The 15366-nt window shown below is 54.8% G+C and overlaps 1 protein-coding gene across 1 annotated transcript; it reads left to right on the plus strand.

Annotated features, from left to right (window-relative positions):
- The first annotated feature begins 1464 nt into the window (after window positions 1-1464).
- On the plus strand, window positions 1465-14881 carry LOC125445353 (monocarboxylate transporter 13-like). The gene is made up of 5 exons (XM_048518401.1): window positions 1465-1629; window positions 2535-2750; window positions 4772-4915; window positions 5768-6535; window positions 13048-14881. Exons 2-5 carry the CDS (start codon window positions 2540-2542, stop codon window positions 13302-13304), a joined length of 1380 nt encoding a protein of 459 aa, XP_048374358.1. The 5' UTR covers window positions 1465-1629; window positions 2535-2539; the 3' UTR covers window positions 13305-14881.
- The last annotated feature ends 485 nt before the right edge of the window (window positions 14882-15366 follow it).

Here is a 15366-nt window from a genome sequence, read left to right on the forward strand (position 1 = left end):
CCCCCCCACCCCCCGAGAGGCCCGGGCGCCCCACTCCCAGGTACCCCCCCCCCCCGGCCTCCTCAGTGCGGCTGCGCCAACCTGACCCCCACGCTTTTGGCCGAGGATGGCAGAGCCACGGGAGGAGGCGGGGCTTCCCGGCGTGTCTGCTCCGCAGGCCCCGCCCCTTTCGAACCTGCCGGCCGGCTGCCCCCCCCCCTATTCCGGGTCGCCGGAGCCCCCGTGCGCCGGGGGGGGGGGGCTGCTGCGCGATAGCACGAGCCAGGCCGCTGTTCTGCCGGGCCCTGGTGGCTGGGGAGGGGGCCGGGAGGGAGGTCAGCAGAGGTCGCGGCTGCGCCTCCCCCCCCCCCCGCTGCTTTGGGCTGCCCGCTTCTGCCCCCCGCCCAGGTTGGGGCAGAGGGGCCGATCGGCCGGGGCCTTTGGGGGCTGCTTGTTTTGCGCACGCATCCTGCGCCCTGCTGGACTTTGCCCTGCCCGGCGCGAGGAGGAGGAGGAGGAGGAGGAGGAGAGACCCCAGGCGGGGGGGAGGGAGGGAGGGAGGGACAGGGCAGGGGTCAGCGGCTTCCTCCAGGCCTTTCCTCTCCCTCTGCTTGCGGGTCCGGACAGCAAACGTCCGGATCGGCCGCCCCAGCCCCGCAGGTGCTTGCCTGGCTGGTTGGTTTGCAGTGGTCACAGAGGAGCTGCGCAGCAGCTGACCAACGCGCAGGTAAGGGGGGGAGGGGAGCCCCTTTTATAATGAAGAGGCCGTGGGGGGTGGGGGCAGATCCTGCGGCTGCCCCTCCCTGGTGGAGCCCCTGCCAGGTGTGCTTCTGTAACATCCACTCTGATGAAGAGCCCTGCTGGGCTGGAAGGCTTGCAGAATGTTCGGTGTCTTTTCACTTGCCCCCAATGAGGCAGAACGTATCTCTGTATTGTCGAAGGCTTTCAGGGCCGGAATCACCGGGGTGTTGTGGGTTTTCCGGGCTGCATGGCCGTGTTCCAGTAGCCTTTTCTCCTGACGTTTGGCCTGCATCTGTGGCTGGCATCATCTTCAGAGGATCTGGTGGTAGGAAAGCAAGTGGAGTGTGTGGGAGAAAGAACTATTTGCATTGGTTAACAAGGGTAAAGGGTGCAATTAGTCAGTGTGATTTGCATGTGTTGAGGGGAATCCACCCATTTTTGCATCTGTAAGTTACAACAAAGTTGCAAGATCAATTAGCGAGGGTGTCTGTATGGTCGCTGCCTGGCCTTTTATGATATAGAAGAAGAAGAAGAGTTTGGATTTATATCCCCCTTCCTCTCCTGCAGGAGACTCAAAGGGGCTGACAATCTCCTTGCCCTTCCCCCCTCACAACAAACACCCTGTGAGGTAGGTGGGGCTGAGAGAGCTCCGAGAAGCTGTGACTAGCCCAAGGTCACCCAGCTGGCATGTGTGGGAGTGTACAGGCTAATCTGAATTCCCCAGAGAAGCCTCCACAGCTCAGGCGTCAGAGCTGGGAATCAAACCCAGTTCCTCCAGATTAGATACACGAGCTCTTAACCTCCTACGCCACTGCTGTACCCGCTTGCTTCAATTATATCCTGGCTTTCTCCCCCACCCGGGGCCTAAAGACGCTTTCATCCACTTTGTCCTCACCGCAGCCGTGTGAGGTAGGTTAGGTTTGAGTCTCTGAATCCTCGCTGGGTGACCTTGAGCCTCCTTGTTCTCAGGGCCGTGGGGGCGATAAAATGGAAGGGAAGAGGCTCCTGTAAACGGCTTAGATTCCCCCTTTGGGAGTTGGGACCCACGACAAACGAATGAATGAGCGCACAGTCTTGTTAAGGACTCATCAATAAAGAAGAGTAAGAAGAAGAGTTGGATGTATATCCCCCCTTTCTCTCCTGTATGGAGACTTAAAGGGGCTGACAATCTCCTTTCCCTCCCCCCCAACAAACACCCTGTGAGGTGGGTGGGGCTGAGAGAGCTCCAAAGAACTGTGACTAGCCCAAGGTCACCCAGTTAAGAACATAAGAACATAAGAACAAGCCAGCTGGATCAGACCAGAGTCCATCTAGTCCAGCACTCTGCTACTCGCAGTGGCCCACCAGGTGCCGTTGGGAGCTCACAGGCAGAATGTGAAAGCAACGGCCTGCTGCTGCTCCGGAGCACCTGGACTGCTCAGGCATTTGCAATCTGAGATCAAGGAGGATCAAGATTGGTAGCCATAGATTGACTTCTCCTCCATCAATCTGTCCAAGCCCTTTTTAAAGCTATCCAGGTTAGTGGCCATCACCCCCTCCTGTGGCAGGATATTCCAAACACCAATAATACATTGTGTGAAGAAGTGTTTAGTTTAGAAGTTGGAGTGCACAAGCTATTCTGGTCCACCAGATAAGCCTCCACAGCTCAAGTGGCAGAGCGGGGAATCAAACCCGGTTCTCCAGATTAGAGTGCACCTGCTCTTAACCACGACACCTCGCTGGCAAGTAGGAGAAAGTTACCAGGAAACCTGGACCCAAATCAAGTTATGTTTTCTCCTCTTCCTTCCTTCCTCCCTCGCCCCCACCCTTTGCAGGATCCATGCCGTGCCAGACCGTGGTCCACCGGGAGCCCCCCGACGGGGGCTGGGGGTGGGTGGTGGTGCTGGCCGCCTTCATCCAGTCAGCCCTGGTCTTTGGGGTGATCCGCTCCTTCGGGGTCTTTTTCGTGGAGTTTGTGGAGTACTTCGATGAGCTGTCCCGACGCATCTCCTGGATCACGTCCATCGGAATAGCCATGCAACAATTTATCAGTGAGTGGGGAGGGGGCCGGCCGGACTCATTCCGGGCAAGGGCCAGAAAATGTGACCAAATGGCCTCTTGTTCTGACCCAGCCCCTGCTGGTTTTCCGGTCATTATTCTGTCTGGTGGCTGCAAAGTCACGGAATATCAATAAATATTCCAACATTTCTAAAAGGTGGGAAAGTCTGTGACAGAAAAGACTCTATTAACAGATAAGAGTGGGTTGTTTTTTTTAAAGACTGGGGGAAGGAAGGAAACCAGAGAGGGGAATTATATGAGAAGAAGGTTGTGGGAGTGAGAGGAAGAAGAAGAAGAAGAGTTTGGGTTTCTATCCCCCCTTTCTCTCCTGCAGGAGACTCAAAGGGGCTGACAATCTCCTTGCCCTTCCCCCCTCACAACAAACACCCTGTGAGGTGGGTGGGGCTGAGAGAGCTCCGAGAAGCTGTGACTAGCCCAAGGTCACCCAGCTGGCGTGTGTGGGAGTGAACAGGCTAATCTGAATTCCCCAGAGAAGCCTCCACAACTCAAGTGGTAGAGCTGGGAATCAAAACCGGTTCCTCCAGATCAGAGTGCACCTGCTTTTAGCCACTGCTCTTAGCCACTATGCCACTGCTGCTCCCTTGAACAGTCACCTTGAACCTGAGGGTTGGGAGAGGGCGGGTGGTGGTGGCTAATTTATTTATTATTTCATTCAGTGTATACCCTGCCTTCCCTCAGCCAAAGCTGAGCTCAGGGTGGCTTCCAACGACCAAGCACAATCGTATATAATAACTCTATAACAATGACATCAAGTCTAATCGGATGTTCAATCGTTCTAATTAAAAACTGTACCGTTTCTGTATTAAACACCGTTGTTTAATGCAGTTTCAATGAGAGGATAGACGTGTAATCTAGCAGATGTGTGGTTACTAGGATGAGCTGGGGCGTTGTGACCTATTTGGTTGAACTTGTGGGTGGGGAAAGGACTAGAGCCGGAAGAACTGAGAAGAGGATTTCCTTCTCTGTTCCTGTTTGTACCTGCAGAAGGTCGCTTTAACTCTGGGAAGCCCCTCCCCCAACATTCTCGTTGGTCTTTAAGAACATAAGAACGAGCCAGCTGGATCAGACCAGAGTCCATCTAGTCCAGCTCTCTGCTACTCGCAGTGGCCCACCAGGTGCCTTTGGGAGCTCACATGCAGGAGGTGAAAGCAATGGCCTTCTGCCAACATTTGCTCCCGAGCACCTGGTCTGCTAAGGCATTTGCAATCTCAGATCAAAGAGGATCAAGATCGGTAGCCATAAATCGACTTCTCTTCCATAAATCTATCCAAGCCCCTTTTAAAGCTATCCAGGTGAGTGGCCATCACCCCCTCCTGTGGCAGCATATTCCAAACACCAATCACACGTTGTGTGAAGAAGTGTTTCCTTTTATTTGTCCTAATTCTTCCCCCCAGCATTTTCAATGGATGCCCCCTGGTTCTAGTATTGTGAGAAAGAGAGAACAATTTCTCTCTGTTGACATTTCCTACCCCATGCATAATTTTATAGACTTCGATCATATCCCCCCTCAGACGTCTCCTCTCCAAACTAAAGAGTCCCAAATGCTGCAGCCTCTCCTCATAAGGAAGGCGCTCTAGTCCCTCAATCATCCTCGTTGCCCTTCTCTGCACTTTTTCTATCTCTTCGATATCCTTTTTGAGATGTGGGGCTGCTGGGCCTAAATGCAGTTGTGCCCCCCACTCTTGCCCCTCTGTCCTCCTGGCCAGTCTACCTGCTATATTTGTTTTGGGCCACGTGGCTAGGTTTTGGGGCCGGCTCCTTTAAGTAATTTTCACATCCCCTTTACAGGTTTGATCTTATCTTTGCTGTTGCGTTTGATGATTTTTGTTGCTGTTTTAGTGTTTGTTGCTGGTTTGGTTTGGGGTTTTGGCTGAGGCTCTGGTTCTCGTCTTTGTTGACTGCCAGAAACCAGCTTGGAAATAGACCCAGAGGATGTGTCGGGTGAGGGTTGGGATCGGGTGCAGCCAAAGGATGACCCCCCTCCCGTTTGCAGGTCCTGTGAGCAGCGCCCTGAGCACGCGCTATGGGGCACGCCCCGTCGTCATGGCCGGCGGGTTCTTCTCGAGCCTGGGCCTCTTCCTGGCGTCCTTTGCCACCCGCCTGATTCACCTGTACCTCTGCATTGGCCTTCTCTCTGGTAGGTTCTCCGTGACATGACAGTCTGGCCACCTGCCCCCGTCGCCCTCTGGATCTCTGGCACCAAACCCCAGTCCTGTTCCATCAGAGGCCTGATTCTGCAACTGGAATGTTTTGCAGCCAGTCCGTTCACTTTAATTTATCATCTTGCTTGACAAGAATAATGCGTTTTGCTCCTGAGTCTTCAAAGAATGAGGAAATGGAGCTGCTTGACTTTCTTGGGCCAAGGGTGGAGAAATGGAAAGAGGGCCGGGTAGAGGTGGGATCCAGCAGGTTCTCACAGGTTCCCGAGAGTAGGTTACTAATTATTTGTGTGCTAAGAGTGGGGTTACTAATGGGTGATTTTGCCCCGTGATTTTGGCCTTAGTTACGCCCCTCCTCTCAGCAGTAGCCCGCAGAACTGGAAGCAGTCTAGCAGGAGGTGCACCGGCGTGTGTGGCAGCCTGCGCCTGCGTGCATTCATTTCCTGCCCAAGGACTGGCGTCCTTGCCACAGCCCTGCCCAGGAATGCCCCGCCCCCAGAATGCCCGGCCACACCCCCGTCGTGCCCGGCCACGCCCCATTGGCGCTACGCCACATTTTGAATCCCACCACCATGGGAACCTGTTACTAAAATATTTGGATCCCACCACTGGGGGGTGGGGGGGCTGCAGAGACTGCCTAGAGTTGCCAACTCCAGTTTGGGAAAGTCCTGGAGGAGTGGAGGGGCTAGGCCTGATATTCACTCGGGGCAGACAATAATCCTTGAGGAAACTGCTAAATAAGGCCAGTGTTCTGCCCGCAGTGATGTCACTTAGGTGGGGTCAGGGTATGGACCATCCTGATTTCATTTCTGGTGTGCCTTTCCTGGCAGGTTTTGGCTGGGCCTTGGTCTTCACCCCCTCTATGGCCTCCATGGCGCGCTATTTCAAGGCTCATCGGACGCTGGCCACGGGTTTGGCCTTAACTGGCGTGGGCCTATCTTCCTTTGCCTTCTCCCCGCTCTTCCAGCTCTTGGTGGACACGTACGCCTGGCGTGGGGCTCTCATGATCGTGGCGGGCATGTCCTTCAACCTGGTGGTTTGCGGCGCCCTCATCCGCCCGCTCACCCTGAAGGAGGACTTGGCCGGCCCGGCCAAAGGGGCAGAGATGGGCCTGAAGAAGTTCTCCGCGCTCTTCGGCCTCCACCTCTTGTCCCACTGGCCTTTCATGAGGTTCGTCCTGGCCATCACCCTCATCAACACGGGATATTTCATCCCCTACGTCCACCTGGTGGCCCGGGCAAGAGAGCTGGGCTTTGACGAGTACCAGGCGGCTTTTCTGATGTCCATCGCTGCCGTGGCCGACCTGTTCGGCCGCCTCTTCTCCGGCTGGCTGGGCAACTCTCAGACGTTCCGCCTGATCCACATTTTGGTGACCTGGACGACTCTAACGGGCATATCCTTGGTCCTGATACCGTGGGGCCACAGTTATCCGCTCCTGGTGGCCATTAGCCTCTGCTACGGTTTCTTCTCTGGGGCCCTCACCCCGGTGGTCTTCTCCATCATTCCCGAGATCGTGGGCATCAAAAACATCTTCAGTTCGATGGGCCTCCTACAGATGATCGAGAGCATTGGGGGGCTGCTGGGAGCCCCTCTTTCAGGTAGGTGGCATTCTGAGTATAGCCCAGGGGTGGCCAACCTGTGGCGCTCCAGATGTTCATGGACTGCAATTCCCATCAGCCCCTGCCAGTATGGCCAATTGTAGTCCATGAACATCTGGAGCGCCATAGGTTGGCCACCCCTGGAGACGTTCTGACGCGGCATTAGCCCGTTTGCTACTGGGGGTGGTGGTGGTGGTCAGGGGAAAGTAGGCACCAGCTGGTGTAACTTTGAAAATGAACGAGAGTGCCTCTGAGCATGTGTAGGGTGTATTTTCTGTCTGTGGAGGATGACTGTTTCCTCCCTGCTAGGTTGCCAGCCTTTAGTTAGGGTTTGAAAATCTGGAATTAGAACTGATCCCCAGACTTCGGAGAGCAGTTTACCTGGAGAAAGTGGCTGTTTGGGAGGGTGGTCTGGACGTAATTATACCTGGCTGAGGTTCTTCCCCTCCCTCCACAGGTGACACCCCTACATTTTCAGAAATCTCCCAACCTGAAATTAACAGCCTTACTACCCACCCTGATTCCAGGTCCGACTCCTCCCCTCCCCTCCAAAATTCAGCCTCAAACCAACTCTTTCGGACTGCAGCAACGGATTCCTTTGTTTCCACACACCCCATTTGGGGGGCGCACATAGAAAGTGGGTGTAGTCGACCCACGCGGTCAGCGTAAGAACGAGACGAGACGCGGAGATAACATCTGGTGGAGATCGCCAGTGACCCGGAGGTCCGTGTTCCTAGCGAGAGTCTCCCGTCTGCCCGGTTCCTGGCACTTATTGTTACTCTATCAGTGTAGGAGGGAGGACTGGGGAGTTCGGGAGGCGGGGAGGTCGAGTCATCAGGTGATGCATGATCTCATCTGGCTACGTGCGGAGAAGAGCGTACGCGTCTGAGCCTAATCCTCACCTGGGGGCAAGACCATTGTCCCTGCGCCCGGTGATTGAGCCAGACAGTTCCGCGACCCGTGACTCATGGGGGGGATGAGGAGTGGGAGTCGCGTCACGACGGCAAGGCCGCGGGTCGTTAAGCGTCCCAGCGTTCTACTCTACGGCACTGCTGGGTCGGCAGTGCACTACTACATCTCCTCCTTTTACATTTTAAGCGGGGGGCGAAGCGTAGAGGCGATTTAAAGGCTTGTCTCCTCCGCCCGTTTAATTCAAGTTGGCCAAGCTGCTTGTGCAACGTGCAGAACTTGGTTGAGGTAGGGGAAATGGGGGGTTTCTTACACGTTACAGGCAATGAACCGCGCGTGAGCGAAACAGATCCGATAACAAGGCGCACAATTAAACCCAATGCAGAGCTGTACAATAGCACTCAACCATCCTCCCGGCAGCCAGCTCCAGAGGGCTGACCACCAAAGGGGGCAAACATCATACTTCAGATTAGATACAACTTCTTGCAGCTCCGGCACTTTCATGTGGATCAGCTGGGAATTATCGGAATGTCAATTGATGGACTTAAAGGGCACAGGCCAACCGGTAATAGTCTTAACGTGGCGAGTCGAGTTTACTAGGGAGGTTGCGAGGGAGGCGAACTCCGCTTGGCGGAAGGCGACGTCGCTCCGTGGGAGAATTCGAAAGGCAGGCGGGCCCGGCGGCGGCGTCGAGCTCGAAATTGGAGCACAGGGTAGGACAACATTGAAGTGGCTGAGGCAGCAAAGAGTTCCGGCAGAAATTCCGAGGCGGGGATGTAGTTAAACGTCCTCTCCCGCGGAGTCCAGAACCAACCCCTGGGGAGCAGGATGTTTCCGAACAGGGGAATGTCCTCCATGTGTGTGCAGTTCCAACTGGCTGAAGGAGAACGACGAATGGGCGAATTGGTTCCCGGTAAAATGCGCCCGGTGATGCGGCGCCAGGTGTTGGACTTCGTGGTGCGCGACGTCTTGGTGACAAGGCGCCAGCGAGGTTTGGGCAGCGGGTCCCCAGTAGAGCTCATAGAATATCTGATGGATGAGGCGACCATGAAGGGAGGCTCAGCGAACTCCGCTAGGAAGTCTCCGGGTGCTTGCAGGCAGGGAGCAGGCAGGAGCTCAGCAGGCTCCCGACTCCTAGAGTACTGGCCCAGGCAGAAGTTAAGGAGCGTTGGCAGCGGCAGCAAACTGCTCCCAGATGTTGATCTGGTAAGCTGCCAGGGCGTGCGCCATGCGGCAGAGCGTAGAGCGAGCAAAGGATGGTGGTCGCTGAGTTGGTGGTGATGATGCAAAGAGAAGGCACAGAGTTCGAGCGTCTCGGGGTGGTGCTTGCTGGCGCGGCGCTGGGAGCCTAGCTGGTGGTATGGCGTCTCCCAGGTCATTGGGTCTTTGGCGTTAGCGTGGCGTTCCTGCTGGGATGGCTGGTAGGATCCTCTAGAGATCGTTCCATCTCGGGATAGGGTTGGTTTCTCCTGAAGCCATTCCATGGGTTGGCCTGTCATGGCGAATCAGTCCACGCGGGGAACCTGTAGGAAGAGGAACTGAAACACCCTTTCCCGGGATTCACGGGGGGCGAGGTCCGTAAGCTCAGTTCTAAGCGGCGGATGGCGGGAGATTGGGATGAGTTGATGTTTAGATTTAATATGGGAAGGAAGAGGCTTGTTTTGCAGCCTGTGAAGGTTGCTGTGCAACCCTCCTGGGGGCGCCTACACTCCTCTTTGGTTGTTTACGACTGGGAGGCAGGAGGTGAAACCCTGGTAAGAATTAGCTTCGAAGCGTCATCAGAATTGATGGCCAGTCCGAGCCTCGAGAGGAGGAACAGAGAGGCGGAGGTCCCACCAGAGTTGTGGGTATGCATGCTTAATCAACCCAACACAAAGGGGCGGGAAGCACCTTTTGGGGATGGGTGCACATCCGGGGAATGAAGTAATCAGGCGATTAGAGGCAAATTCCTCGCACACACAAAGGAGAAAGGAAGAGTTTCTTTGCAAAGGAGTTGCACCGTGACGGTGGCTAATGCAGGAAGCTGGATAGTTACTAAATTTTGTGATGAATTATCTTGGGGAAGTAAGCCGCCCGACCACTCCTTAAGTGAAGCCATTTAAGCCTGGCCTTTAGCATGATGATAGAGTTGCCAGGCTGGGCAGCCATAACCCAAGCGGGTTTGGTATTAAGCGTATAATGGGCGGCCTTTTTTAAACTGGGGCCTGTCCTGACAGTGCTCGGTATCAGGGCCGAACCCCAGATTACTAATCCAGGGAGACCAGTCAACCAATTGGCCCTCCGCCTTTACTGGTCGAAAAACAGAAGGAAAGAGGGGAGGAGGAAACGAGTTTTCCTCACGGAAATCGAAGAAGAAAATAATTTGGAGGGCAAGGTGGGATCAACGACCCGGTGGCAACTTTACCGTCCCAGACCAGGAAGTCGTTTTGACCGACTCATGAGTCCCCTTCCCCAGAATTGACGCTGGATGTCCAAAATGATGGGGGCGGACTGAAAGCTGCGCTCGAGAGTCCCTGGGCTGTTGACCCGTGTGTGACCCGGATCTCCGTCTACGGGGTTGTCTCCCCACCCCCAGATGTGCGGGCAGAAAGCCTCGATGGAAGCCACTGGTCGGGCCACTCGGCTGCTCTGATGGCCCGGTAACATCACAGCGCCGGTGTCCACAGGCCCTTGAACTTACATCCTTCTATGGCCGAGCTCCAGATATGGTGAGGAAGGCTCGATAAGCGTCTCCGCTGCTGACGGTGGTGGCAAACTGCGCCATGTTGGCTGCTGGGGCTCGTAACGCTGTGGGTCCGACAGCCGGGCAGCATGGGGCAAGAAGAATCAGCTTCGAAGCAGCTGGCTCCGGCGGGCAACTCCTGTGGGATGTTTGTCCAGACCTGAAGGTGGATGGTCCTTAGTGCGTGGAATTCGATCGCTCGAGGAGTGATGAGCAGTCCCTGTTCAGCGGCAGAAGGCCTTGGCAACACTAGCCCCACTTGTCCCGGTAGGGATGGGCTAAAATCATACTGGGATTTAGGTATGCAAAAGAACACCGTGGGAACTTTAAAGGAGATGGGCTGGGTGCATGCGGCGAGATGCCACACGAGAGGGTGGTTTGGCAGAGGGCCTTGGCGTTTGGAGTCTGCTAGTACTCTCCTCTTGGTCCCTGGGCTGGGGAGAGCCGGTAGGAGTTTCCCGGCGGGCAGTCGTTTCTACTCCAATGGAAGCCCAGCGCTTCTGGCAGCGCCTGGGCACGGTTTGGTGGCCTTCTCCTCCTGGGGAGGACCCCTCCTCCGCGCTCGGGGTTGTAGAGCCCCGCCGGGTGCCTGCACTCGCCCGGAGTGTCGGTCTGCGCAGTTAAAGCAGTCATCCTGAGACTGTCTCCCGCCGGTGGAGAGTGCTGCCCGGCGGGGAGGCCAGCAGGTGGCGGAGGATCCAATGTCTATGAAGCCTTAAGCATCGGCCAGTTCCAGGATTTTTTGCCTAGGCCCGTGATTGCCCTGCTGACCTCCATGGGCGTTCCTCGCTGCTGAGAGCATGAGGAGCTCGTTTTGAACTCCTGCGCTATCTACCTACCTCTTGGCGCTTCCTGGAGCCTGTTCACAAATTCAGCATAGGGCTCTTGGGGTTTCTACGGATGGAAACTCTGGGTTAGCTGGCGGCATTGGGGACTTTGACAAATGCCTTATGAAGGCACTCCAGAAGCGACCGTAGGGTGGCCTCAGGCAATTTGTCTGATGGTGGGATTGTAGCGTCGAAGCCGTAAAGCTGGCTGGCGGTGTAGAAGCCGCCAGAGGTAGCTGCTCTGTTGAAGCATTGCTGGTGGAACTCCCTTTCCCAGACCACAAATTGTGCAGGGCTCGGGCATCACGAAGGTGGTTTCAGTCATCTGGAACCATTAGGTGGTTCCTTGCGATGGCTTCCAGCATGCCGCCTGCCCCTCTCTCCGTAGGGGCTAGTGACTCCTACGTCCACATTGCTTTCTGCGGGCTTTCGGTAAGGATATTATAGCTCGAAGTGATTTTCGACAACCGAACTATGCCATCCTCCACCGGTATCTGTGAAGTGGATGGGGCACAATATAAAACATCGTCTTCGTCAGGGTTTCTTTCTTCTGCAGATCGTGGCTATCGTTCTGCGAGAGTTTTGAAACCAGCATTCGATATGGCGTAATGCAGTAACCGGCGGAAAAGGAAGTGAACAAGGGAGAGGCTGAGCAGCGGGAGAGTTGAAATGGGTGGCGAGGGGCAGAAGAGGACGAAGCGTCAATTTGAGTGGATAGAAAATTCGAGTTTGAAATTGAAGGTGAAAGATCGAAGGAGGCCTACAGCAAAGGGAGCACGTAGGTCTGCAGGCTGATGGCGACAAAACATTGTCTCCCGCGTCGGTAGCAGCGACATCGGCGAGGCTCTGTTATCGAAGTCGCCCGATGTTTTCCCAGTCAGCAAAGATTCCAATGTCCCCCTCTGGAGTACCATGGACACTGGCGACTTCAATCTCCTCAACCAATTGCGCAGCTCCCTTCTCTTTCACGGGGACCCTGCATTTCGTTAAGCTTTCGGATTCGATCGCGTGCTTGTCGCAAACCCTGCTTTTGCAAGCTCCATACTCACCGGTGTTCGATCCGGACGAGAGTGTCTAGGGCGTGTCTCTGAATCGCCCGATCCAGGATGGCGATACCCGGCCGGTGGTCCCCTGGATGTCGCCGATCCAAAGCGGACGGTGTCCCAGCAGCCCTTCAAGCGTGATGAAGCAGGGTGGAGGTTGAGATTCCGGTTCCGGCACCAGCTTATTCGACCCAGCGGTCAGCGTAAGGAAACGAGCGAGCGGAGATAACATCTGAAGGTGGAGATAAGCCAGCGGCAGAACCGAGGAGATTCCATGTTCATAGTCTACGTCTGCGGTTCTGGCACGCTTTGTTATTACTCTGCCGAGCGTGTAGGAGGGAGGACTGGGGAGTTCGGAGGCGGAAGTCGGAGAGATCATCAGGTGATGCATGATCTCATCTGGCTACGTGCGGAGAAGAGCGTACGCGTCTGAGCCTAATCCTCACCTGGGGGCAAGACCATTGTCCCTGCGCCCGGTGATTGAGCCAGACAGTTCACGACCGTGACTCATGGGGATGAATTAGAGTGCGATCACGACCCGGCAAGGCGCGGAGTCGTTAAGCGTCCCAGCGTTCTCGACTGCTGGGTCGGCAGTGCACTACTACAGTGGGCCCGAACCAGCCTTCACGAAACCGTCGTAACCTTGTGAAGGTCTGGAGGGAAAAAAGAGTTCCCTCTCTTTACTGGGGGCTTCATGGGCTTTTATTGATCAAGGGGTGTCCGTCTGCCTCCTTTGCCATCCAAAGCAGCAGCTGCCAATCTAGTTATTTAATATTTATTTATTCATTTATACCCCACCTTTCCTCCTAACCCAAAGCAGCATGTACTCCTTTCCTCCATTTTATCCTCAAAACAACAACCCTGCGGGGTAGGTTAGGTGGAGAGTGTATGGCTGGGCCAAGATCCACACATTAATAGGACAGAACATTTTTTCCCCAGGTCTGTTGGCAACCCCAGCCTTGTGCCAAGGTCGTGCCAGGCTGCTCTTCCCCGTCTTTCTCTCTGTTCCAGGTTTTCTGCGGGACGTCACGGGTGACTACATCGCCTCGTTCTTGACGGCTGGCTCCTTCATACTGGCCGGGAGCCTGGTTTTGGTCACCCTGCCTGGTTTCTCTGCTTGCTCAGCTCGGCCCGCTCTGCAAGATCCGGAGGCTGGGGGAGGAGCTCTCTTGGGGTCAACTCCGGTTCCCGTGGGGGCCCCGCAACCCCAAGACAGCCCCTCCTATGAAACAGTACCCAAGGCAGAAAACGCATTCCCCTCGAGTTGATATGAGGGTTAAACCAAGACCATGGAGGACAGGTAGCAGACACCTCCCCCGGAGGGAACCTGCAGTGAATTGCTTACGCAGTTGAGCCCAGCGAGGAGTTGGATTTTATTTTGGGGAAAAAAGTGGGGAGAAGGCTGACACACACACAAGCCGACAGCGGCTGAAAGAGAGCAACCGTCGGGTCTCTGCGGGATCCACTTTTGAAGGCTCTGAACGTAGAGCTGGCTCTCCAGATCTTTATGGCTACATCTTGGATGCGTCCTGAAAGACCAACGTGGTTTCCCGCAAACCACGCCAGCTTGACTTGAAAACGTCGTCTCCTGAAAGGAGGCCGGATGAACCTGCTTCGTCTTGGAATAAAGGCCTTCCCGTCCCATTGGTCCTGGGGGGCAACAGCCCCTTCTCCTCTGGACTTCTGCCGGAGCCTGTTCCTCTTATTTCCTTGGGGGGCGAGAAAGGACCTTTTCAGCCGTCTGTCTGCTCAGCCCCATCAAACGAATGCCACTCCAAAGGCACCAATCTTCCCTGGCAGAGATGCGTGGATTTCTCAGACCGAGGCCCACATCTGGGTCTCCGCCTGCTTTTCAGGGCTGTGCATCGGAGGGAACCAGATGTGGCCCTCTGGATGGCCCCTGCTGGTGCTTGGCCCTTGAGCGGTTCTTCAGTTTTTGAGAGGACCTCGACCCGCTGGTACATCCTGTAGTTTGGGAGACTGACGCATCAAGAAGTTGAGCAGCTTGAAGACTTGGCTGGAGCCGCATAAGCTGTGAATGGTCCTCCTCTCTGGGCCAGAATCTGTGCCTTTTTATCCTTCTGGTTGTGGTGTGTGTGTGTGTGTGTGTTTCAGATCTTGCCCTTTTGGGTACGGTTGTTTTCCTCTGTAGAAGAACCGCGCGAGTCAGCAGGAGCTAAGCTGAATGTGTGTCAAACCGGTTATGCGATTGTTCCAACTTGCCCCAGTTCACCATTCAGTGTGGCATGACGAATCTCAAATAAAAATCATTGGCCTGCGGGGGGGGGGGGGGGGGTGCGCCGGTTCAGACTCCCTGGAGTTGCAGAAGTCTGGCTCAGCACATGTCCCGATCTGCAGCAAAGAAAATCGGCGTGCCATTTTTGGCTTTCCAGTGTGCAAAAGCCTCTCGCAACTGGAGTCGTTTTGCTCTGTCATTGGCGCTGGAGGAACCAGATCATGCAACCCACTCGCGGGCCGCTACACACACGCACACTTTCGGCCCCTACACACACGCACACTTTCGCCCCCCCCCCCTAAAGAGGAACAGCAGTCTGCATTTCACCAGCCCCCCCTCCCCCTTCACACATTGTGGGATCAGTTTCCTAATGTTTTAGGAAGAGCTTTCTGTGACATCTGGCAGTTGCCATTACTAGAGGGAGGAGCAGATGAGGAATTGATTCTGAAAGAGTTTTTAGTTTTTTAAAAAAAATTAAGATAAAGTAAATATTCAAGCAGTGTCTTTTTAAGCCTCTTGGGTTCATTAAATGTGTCTGTTACTCCCTTTTCTAATGTGGTAGACATTTAAAATTATGAAATAAATTGAACAAATGATCAACAGTAAAAATGTACTGAGCTTTGTTTTGGGGCCTGGATTGCCAAGTTCTCTCCTTAATCTTGAGAGGAAGAGCAGATATTTTGGGGTACAGATATGGAGGAAAGGCCCGGGGGGGGGCAGGAAGGGGCTCTCAGTTACATAACAATTACACATAACTGTCGAAAGAAAACAGCAAACACAAGACAAACACAATGAGGAAGAAGAAACAGACAACACAAAATATTTACAATCATTGCTATATAGCCATGGTGGCGAACCTTTGGCACTCCAGATGTTATGGACTACAATTCCCATCAACCCCTGCCAGCGTGGCCAACAAGAGGGTTTTGCAGCTGTGTTGCTGAAGGGCACTTTTGAAAGATCTCGCTCGCAGTTCTTCTGGGAAGTCGGGCCCAGCCCTACAAGCAGGGGCTTTCCGCCTTGATTCAGATCTAATCCCGCTGTCCTCTCCTGGGTCTAGTCTACTTAAAAGAGACTTCTTGGGGGGCAGCGGA

Source organism: Sphaerodactylus townsendi, linkage group LG15 (genome assembly GCF_021028975.2).
Source record: "Sphaerodactylus townsendi isolate TG3544 linkage group LG15, MPM_Stown_v2.3, whole genome shotgun sequence".
NCBI classification, from domain to species: Eukaryota; Metazoa; Chordata; class Lepidosauria; order Squamata; family Sphaerodactylidae; genus Sphaerodactylus; species Sphaerodactylus townsendi.

What these genes read in the sequence shown, in the direction of transcription:
- LOC125445353 (XM_048518401.1), top strand. Translation starts at nt 2,540, where the DNA reads ATGCCGTGCCAGACCGTGGTCCACCGGGAGCCCCCCGACGGGGGCTGG. An exon ending in AGCCATGCAACAATTTATCA is followed by an intron (nt 2,751 to 4,771) that starts GTGAGTGGGGAG and finishes TCCCGTTTGCAG; the next exon opens with GTCCTGTGAGCAGCGCCCTG. An exon ending in CTGCATTGGCCTTCTCTCTG is followed by an intron (nt 4,916 to 5,767) that starts GTAGGTTCTCCG and finishes CTTTCCTGGCAG; the next exon opens with GTTTTGGCTGGGCCTTGGTC.